The 8,441-nt window shown below is 55.4% G+C and overlaps 2 protein-coding genes across 12 annotated transcripts in view; one reads left to right on the top strand and one right to left on the bottom strand.

Annotated features, from left to right (window-relative positions):
- Nucleotides 1-402: 402 nt before the first annotated feature.
- PRR29 (proline rich 29) lies at nucleotides 403-3,197 on the bottom strand. Of its 2 annotated transcripts, none has more exons than XM_010330310.3 (6): nucleotides 3,116-3,197; nucleotides 2,750-2,825; nucleotides 2,447-2,616; nucleotides 968-1,194; nucleotides 746-816; nucleotides 403-551 (listed from the first exon to the last, which is right to left on the bottom strand). In XM_010330310.3, the coding sequence occupies exons 1-6, from the start codon at nucleotides 3,173-3,175 to the stop codon at nucleotides 523-525; spliced, it is 633 nt and encodes a 210-aa protein (XP_010328612.1). In that variant the 5' UTR covers nucleotides 3,176-3,197; the 3' UTR covers nucleotides 403-522. The 2 variants fall into 2 exon arrangements, with proteins under 2 accessions (XP_010328612.1, XP_010328613.1); XM_010330311.3 differs by having other exon boundaries at nucleotides 2,447-2,553.
- The window catches only part of SCN4A (sodium voltage-gated channel alpha subunit 4), a 61,293-nt gene continuing 54,039 nt past the window's right edge, over nucleotides 1,188-8,441 (top strand). For 4 of the 10 annotated variants that reach the window (XR_012514688.1, XM_074388842.1, XM_074388848.1 and 1 more), the window contains exon 1: nucleotides 6,209-7,614. The gene's annotated coding sequence lies outside the window, so the exon portion shown is untranslated. Of the gene's footprint in view, nucleotides 2,415-2,902; nucleotides 7,615-8,441 lie in introns of those variants that run through there. The other 6 variants (XM_074388845.1, XM_074388847.1, XM_074388846.1 and 3 more) reach the window with 6 other exon arrangements.

Genomic DNA, 8,441 nt, shown 5'->3' with positions numbered 1-8,441 from the left:
GGACAAAGTTCTGACCGCTCCTTTCTGCCAGCAGAACTGCTTCCTGGGGTGAGAGGTGGGGGCCCAGGTCTCCCCCACTACTCTGGGCCCCTCCAGCCACCTCCAAGGGGCCTTCAAAGCTGCGGAAAACAGAGGCAACCCCCACTCCCCTCTGGCTCTATTACTAGGCTGGCAGGAGACTTCATCATCCCAGAGAGAGGGGTGCGGGAGAGAGGGCGGGGGCTGTGTTCCCAGGCCTCCCCCTGCTCCAGGCGGGAAGCAGTGAGGCAGAGGCGGCTGCTGTGGCTTCAAGGGCCTGGGTGCTGCCTGAGCTCTGACACCATGGCACCGATCAGGCCCGTCCAGCGACTCCTGGGGGTGGAGCAGGGACTGATTCCCCAGGAGAAGAGGGCCTGGCTGAGGCTGAGGGAGTGAGAAGGACCGCCAGCCATGGGCACAGAGGAGGAGAGGGAGGTGCAGGAGGGGCCCGCAGCTGTATCCTGAGTGTGAAGCTGGTGCAGGTCTCTGGGCCAGCGTCTGTCCTCACAGGAGGCTCTCGGCATCATAGTAGTCTGGGGAAACAACAGCCTCATCTTGACTCCTTCCTGCCTCAGTGGACCCCAAAGAGGCAAAGGGAGGGGGATAGGCCAGTTGCCTGCAGCCGTGATGGTAGGAAACCCCCAACCCCGGCCAGAGGACACCGGGCCCTCCTAGCCTCCTGATTCACTCCCAGGCCTGGGCCCCGCTGCCCCCCACTCCAGCCTACCTGAAGCCGGGGGTACATCGGCGCCCACAGTCCCTGTGGCACTGGGGGGTGGGGGTGGGGGCACAGCCCTCCTGAGACGGGGGAGAGAAAAAGGCCCCATCAGAGGCCTGTGGTGGCCTCTGGGGTTTCACCCACAAGTTATCTCCACTGACCAGCAGCCCCTGCACAGCTCCTCCAGCCTGGCCCCAGAGCAGAAGCCTGGCAGCACCCAGCCTCACTTACGCTTCCCTTTCCCTGGAGGCAGGAGGCCAGTGCTGAATCCTGGGCACATCCTGCAAGTGGGGCTGACACGTGGGAGCGGGGAAGAAGGGGGCCGGCCAGGGCAGCAGGGCACTCGGGGAGGGCATCGAGTAGGACAGGTAGTGGTGGTGAAACACCAAAGGCCCTTTCTCCTGCGTGTCCACCTCCTCCTCCTCCTCAGGCTCTTCCTGCGGAACCTCCAGGTAGACCTGGGGATCGTGCAGAACAGCGGGGGAAGCGCCAGTCCAGGATCAGGCTCTCCCCACCCTCACTCCTCCATTCCCCTGAGTTATTCCCTCCAGATAGGCTTTGTAAGAATGGCTTGTGTTTACGGAGCATGTACTACATGCGGGCAAGGCATTTTGGAAACATTTACTCCTTACGATGTAGGTGGGAAATCTGAAGCTCAAAGAGGTTGAGCAACTTGTCTAAGGCCACCCAGCTCCTAAGGCATAGCAGGGACTGGAAGATTCCAGGTGTGAACCCAGAGCTCAGGCCAGTAGTCCACTGAGTTGTCCCCGGCCTCATCCCCAGCCCCTGGACCCACCTATGTATGTGTCATCACTGAGAGCCCAGGGGTGAGGGATGGCAGTAGCTCCTCAGGGTCTCCCTCTGCCTGGATTTCTCGAACCCCTCTCTGCCTCCTCCAAGCTGACTGGCATCCTCTCTCCACCAGTCCCCGCTTCTCCTGACTTCAGGATGCCCGTTGTTGGCTGAGTAAAGCTCAGCCTTAGAGCTATATGCACACACACGCACACCCATTTGCACGCACACACATGCATGCACACACCCGCTTGCACACACACACTTGCGCATGCGATGTGCACACACACTTGCACGCACAGCCACACACGGTTTCCCCCATTCTGTCTCCTGACTCTGCCCCTGCCAGCCTGGATGGGTTACACACCCCTTGCCTCCTCCAAGGGTCAAAATCCTACCTGGCTTTAAAGGGCTGGTTCTAAGGTCCCCTGCTCCACCAAGGAGCCTGTCCCCAACCCACAACCGGGCGTGCACTTGCGCTTTGTACCTGTCCATGTGCCATCACAGCCAACCTGGCCTCGTATTCCTAACCATCCATTTATTCATTCACTTGTTCAACGAATATCAGCTAAGCCCCTCCACAGTGGCAGGCACCAGGCCAGGTGCTCATGATGCATGCGGGCAGGGTTCCCAGGGTGCCTGCCCTCCTGGAGCCTGAAGTCCAGTGTTGGGGTGGGGGGCACTCCAGGGAAACCTCCTTGAAAACAAGACCTGGGTGTTCTGGACTTTGGGGGGAGTCTCTTCCCCCCAGCACCCACCTTTCATGGACGCTGAAACAGGCCTGATGCATAACAGATGCCAAGCAGGCTGGCTTCCTGCTCCTCTGTCTCCCAGTTCTTCCCCCTGAACAGGAACCCCAGCGGGATCCCCATCCCTGGACCCGCAGGTGAGTGACCCTGGTGGCCCACCCACACATACCTGAGGGCAGGGCGAGGCGGGCCCGGGCTGCAGCGCTCCGGCCACCAGGCGACTCAGCAGCAGCTGGTGCATCTGCGCGTTCTGCAGCAGCATCAGCTCCAGCAGGTCTAGGAAGTGAGTTCGGCAAGCCCAGGCCGGGCTCCTCCGGTCTGCCGTCCCCTGACACACCCCTGTCCCCAGGGAGGGCAGAATGGGTGGGCGGGTCGTGCTGCAGGGACTCCCAGAGATTGTGTGAGACAGAAGGGGGTGAGTGGTGGTGATGGTGGTGGTGTAGAGGGGGGCAGGGGGACGCGGGAGTCTCACCTTCCTTCACACGGCCTGGCTGCAGGGGCGCAGGTGGGACGGCCCATGAGAGGGGCTGCAGGACGGTGACCCAGGGCTGGGGGCGTGCGCGGAGTCAGCCAGGCAGGGTGGGGAGAATGGATGGGGTCACGTTGCGAGCCCCAACCTCTCCCAGCCAGTGGCCTCCCTAACCCTGCGGGGGCCGAGTTCTCCCGCTCCGTGGCCTGCCCGCTCCCTGCCACGCCTCTTCCTCTTGGTTTGGGGGTTCCTCTGCTCGCCCCGCGCCCAGGGTCTGGCCCCTCCCAGGGTCTGGCCCCTCCAGTGACCGCTCCCCACTCTGTCGTCCCCCAAGCTAAGGCAGGATCTGCTCCCGGGCTCAACCCTCACCGTCGGGGCTGCGCTCTGCGGTGGGGAGCGACCCCAGCTCCTGCCCGCCCCAGAGGCCATGGCTGGCGTCGGTTGCCTTAGCGACGCCAAGGACGCCAAGGTCTCTTCCCACGCATGCGTGGAGCCTCCCCCCGCGCCCCGCCCCGTGCTCCTGGGTGCTCCTCCCTCTTCCCTCTTCTCACCTCCTTCGAGGACCTGGGGTGCCTAGGAGCTCTCCCCTGCCACCAGGAGGCCCATCTCCTCCCCCGGATGTCCACCTCCCGCAGCGCTGCTCCTGCTCTGGGCTCCCCTCCCTAAATCTTGCCAGTCCCCAGAACTGGGGCTGGGTTGGTGCGGGGGAGGGAGGTGTGCCATGTTTGTTGAGTGAATAAGCCAGTGGCTGGGGAGGCTTGGTTTTCGGGTCCCAGAGCCGGATTGACTCAGCTGATGAGTTCAGGAGAAACAGAGACTTCTGTAGGAGGAGGCTGGGGGCCAGGGCAGGCCAATGAGGAGGGCAGAGGATCTGCTAACTGTCACTCTATCAGAGAGAGGGGTTTCCTGCCAGCAAAGAGTGGTTTTTGGAGCAGAACAAGGAAGGAAACATCGCCAGAATTCACGGAATTGGCTGGGGGCTCTGGCTGGAAACACGTGGCCAGCTTCTCGCCTCTCTCCTTGCAGCTGTTTGCCCTCTGTTTCCTGGCCAAGGTGAGCCACTGCTCCTCAGACTAGGAAACTCGTGGTGACTTCAGCACCGTGTCCCAGAACCGTCTCCCATACTGGAAAAGTTACCGAAGCACGCATTCTTTTCACAGGAAGTTAGCAAGGTCTTCCTTGCTTAAGAACAGGTGAAAGGAGAGATCTATTTCTGCAGCTGTGATCATCCTAAGATAGGGCCCCGGCAGCAGTCAAGGAAAATCCAGACAGGAAGCTGGGATTAGCACTACGAGTCGATTTTCCCCCACTCTCCATGTCAGCTCCCCTTCCTGGCAGTCCTGGAGTAAGAACCAGGAAAACGGTTCCTGTCCCCCGCTTTGCTCCCTGGCCCCTGTCTCTAGGGTGGGGGGCTTGGGCAGTGCTTTCCTGTCCATATGGGTCTTATATCTTCAATAGCCATCAACAGGCTGAGATCCAGGCACTGGGGTCACAGCCCCCCAGTGAGTGGAACACAGAGGTGCCTCTCTCCACCTCCACTCTCAATCCAGGTAGAAAAAGAACCACCCACTTTGCTCATCATCAACCAACCTTGACCAAGGAAGTATCTGCATGTGCAAGGTGCCATCTGAACGCTGGAGACATAAGCAGTGTGGTCACTGGTCCCAGCATTGTTAGTAAGTGAAAATGTATCCATGAAAAGAGAGGAGAAAGGTAAGACTACAAGCCAGGGATCATGAAAAAGGGAGGACTTGATTGCGGAGGGATGGGGTTCCAAGGAAGGCAGTCCTTGATAGGGCCAAGCAGCATGGGAAGACAGGCGCTGTCAGGCTGGGGACACAGCCCAAGCCAAGATCCAGCTGTATGAATGGATAGGACCTGAGATGACCCAGTGGGTCAAACTGACTGTGGAGGAGGAGCTGGGCAGGGAGCAGAGTCCCAGGGACAGGTCACACTTGAATGCCAAGGTTTGAAATTGAAGCTTGGCCCTGTGGGTAATGGTGAGCTATTGGTGGGTTTCAAGCAGGAGGGAAATGCCGAGCGATGTGGCCAGCCGTGTTTCAGGGACATGCTTCTTGTCCACCTTTGTCATGTCAACCAAAGTTAGAAACGACAAATGTCTGACGGGGGTCAGATGCGGTGGCTTGTGCCTACAGTCCCAGCTACTCAGGAGGCTGAGGCAGGAGGATCACTTGAGCCCAGGAGTCTGAGATGCTGTGAGCTATGACCAATTCACTGCACTCCAGCCTGGGCAACAGAGTGAGACCTAGTCTCTAAAACAAACAAACATATGTCTGATGGGGATGCATCCTCCCAATAGAATACTGTTCAGCCATGGATAATGTGGGAATAGAATATCTCTGTTGATGTGGAAAGTTGTCCAACAGAGTTGAGTCAAAAATATCAGTCAGCAGAGTAAGATCTCTTTTTTTTTTGTTTTAAAAATCATATGCATAAGGCCAGGCACGGTGGCTGACACCTGTAATCTCAGCAGTTTGAGAGGCTGAGGCAGGCAGAGCACTTGAGGTCGAGTTGGAGACCAGCCTGGCTAACATGGTAAAACCTTTTCTCTACTAAAAATACAAAAATTAGCTGGGTGTGGTGGCAGGTGGCTGTAATCCCAGCTACTCAGGAAACTGAGGCACGAGAATCACTTGAACCTGGGAGGTGGAGGTTGCAGTGAGCCAAGATCATGCCACTGCACTTCAGCCTGTACAACAGAGACTCCATCTAAAAAAAAAAAATTCATATGCATATACATGTGTGGATATATATGTGCATGTGTGTGTGAATACACACACACACACACACACACACACACACACACACACACACAGATCCAACTGTGGAGCAGCCGTCAGAGCTGGCCTGTATCCCCCAGCCTCGCCAGGTCTTCTGTAGAGGGTTCCTGCACTCACCTGTAGCCCCTCCACCTGAGAACACCTGGCCACAAGTGAGACAGGCCAGAAGGTGTCCAGGAGCAGCCCACAAGCAATAATGGATGGGACTTGACAGTTAAACGCGCAGCCTCCCGACTCAGTGCGACAACTCCGAGGTGCGTCCCACAGAGCCTCTCAGTGATGCCCGTGGGCTTGTGCCCGAGTGGCTCACAGTGACCTGCTCAGAAACGCACACTTCACTGCCTTTTCTCCTCTCTCTGCCCCTTCTCCACTTTCTCGTAGCACTCCATGGGGTCTCCTTCCAAAGAAACGACTGCTCCCCAAGCCTTGTGTCACGGTCAGCTTTTGGAGGAATCCCAACGAAGACAGCCTCCTGCTCACTCCGCATCTGCCTCCTGGCTACTGAAAACTCTGGAAAAGGGACTTAAGTAGCTCTGTGATATGTTTGCATTCAGAGATGTGAAATACTGAAACAGACATTGAAGAGAATGGGTTTGGGTGTACAATGGTCCATAGATTCAACTGAGGGTAGGCTGGAGGCAGGGAGCCCAGTAAAGAGGCCGCCACCCTTGTCCCTCTAAGGAAGCCTGCAGCAGGCTAGAGGTACTGTAGGAAACAGGAAGATGTGATCATTCCAGAGCCTCAGAAGTGAAAGCACGTGTTAACTACATAGGAAACTTGTATTTTAAAAAACAAGGCTGAGAGGAAAGCTATCTGGCTTGTATTCAATTCGATTTCTTTGTCAAAACAAATGGAAGCATTTGACATGAAGAAAGGAAAGCCACACACTTATCTGCCTGAGCTATTTTGCTTATAGAAGATCTCACGTGAGCGCAGCAGAATAGCGGGTAGCTCACTTCCCTGCTCTTCGCCTTGCCTACTATTATTTTCTTTGAGACACTGAACACTCCACCTATTTCCTTTTCAATAGGAACTCTGTTGTCATCTTTGGATTATTTTGTTTTTCAGTTTTTTTTTTGTTTGTTTTCTTTTTTTTTGGATCCCAAGACAGTATGTACTAAAATCCCTCCCCATTGCCTTGGTAAATCTATTTTGGGGAATAAGCTAAGCCTAGGAAAATATTTCTACTCAAACGTGCTCATCATAGTGTTATTTTTAAAGGTTAAAGATTGAACACTTGGCTGGGCCTGGTGGCTCACACCTGTAATCACAGCACTTTGGGAGGCTGAGGCAGACAGATCACTTAAGGTCAGGAGTTCAAGACCAGCCTGGCCAACATGGTGAAACCCCATCTCTATTAAAAATACAAAAATTAGCCGGGCGTGGTGACACATGCCTGTAATCCCAACTACTAGGGAGGTTGAGGCAGGAGAATTGCTTGAACCTGGGAGGTAGAGGTTGCAGTGAGCCGAGGTGGCACCATTGCACTACAGCCTGGGCAACAGAGTTCGATTCAGTCTCAAAAAAAAAAAAAAAAAAAAAAAAAAAAAAAAAAAATTGAACGTTACGCAGTGTCCAGTAATAGAGGGATAGTTGAGTAAGTGAAGGCAGTTCACTCAAAGGAATATTGTGACCTTATTAGAAATCACGGAACTACGAAAATAAGCTACCTCCTCTTTTCCTCAGCTGAAAACGGAGAGAAAAGGGCCCTTTCTAAGAATCCAAGTGGAAAGGTTAAAGCTACTTTTGGTACATTTGAGGAAGCGTTGTTCAGAGAGTGACCCCAGGAAATCAGCCCTTTCCTTGGGCCCAGTTTCTAAAGAGACACAAATTACAAGGAGCTGCAATGTGAAAGTTGAAGGAGAGGAAGTAAATATTGCTCTGCAGACTTACGTGATTGACTGGATACCTGGGAGAGAGGGAACCTTGAGAATTCAACAGTGAAGAAACTCCAATTTCGGCTTAGAGGTTCTAGCAACACTGTTTCTGCAAATCGTGCTTATTCTGGGGAGATGCTTGGTGTGGCTTTGTCCAACAGACCCCTGCTGGTGCTCTGAGGACTTAGAGGTGAGCGCATCGCACAGGCGGGACACCCCGTGATGGGGACCTGGCTTCGAGGTCCCACTCCATTGGAACTGCACTGTGGGGCAGAGTTCCAGAGCCTCCCCTCCTGGCCCCTGGAGTCAGGGCACCCCCACCCATGGGGGAGCATGCTGCTGCAGTTCCCAGGAAATCACCCCAACAAGACTGTTCAGGGAGGAAGCTGATGGGGCAGGCCGGGAGCGGGGGTGGAGTGGGGTGTGAAGTGGGGTGTGACTGGGCCAATTCCTGTGGCTCAGGTTCTGCGAGATGATTCTGTTTCGCAGAATTATTTTGTTTGCGGGTCACTGAAACTCAGTTGAAACTAGGTTAAGAAGAAAGGTTGGGGTTTTTTGGCTCATGTGACAGGACGGTAGTGGAGCTGGTCTGTAGTTTAACTGGTTCAGAGACTCAAACAGTGTCTTCAGGTCCCTCTCTCCTCCTTCCTTCCCTCCCTCCCTCCCTCTTTCCTTTCTTCCCTCCCTTACCCTCCCTTTCTCCCTTCTTCCCTTCCCTCCCTCCCTCCCTCCCTCTTCCTTTTCTCCCTCCTTCATTCTCTTTCTCCCTCCCTCCTTCCTCCTTTCCTTCCTTCCCTACCTCCCTTCCCCTTCCTTCCTCCCTCCCTGCTCCCTCCCTCCCTTTCTCCCTCCCCCCTCCTTCCCTCCCTCCCTCCTCCTCCCTCCCTCCCCCCTCCTTCCCTCCCTCCCTCCCTTCCTTCCTTTCTTCCTTCCTTCCTTCCCCTCTTGCATCGCTCCTTCTCTGATGTTTCTGTTCCCTCCTCCTACAGACAAGCTTCCTCTACAGGTAGGAGACGC

This window comes from Saimiri boliviensis, chromosome 17 (assembly GCF_048565385.1).
Source record: "Saimiri boliviensis isolate mSaiBol1 chromosome 17, mSaiBol1.pri, whole genome shotgun sequence".
Taxonomy (NCBI): Eukaryota; Metazoa; Chordata; class Mammalia; order Primates; family Cebidae; genus Saimiri; species Saimiri boliviensis.
Note: the sequence above shows the minus strand (reverse complement) of the source record. Positions and strands in the feature narration are given on the sequence as shown.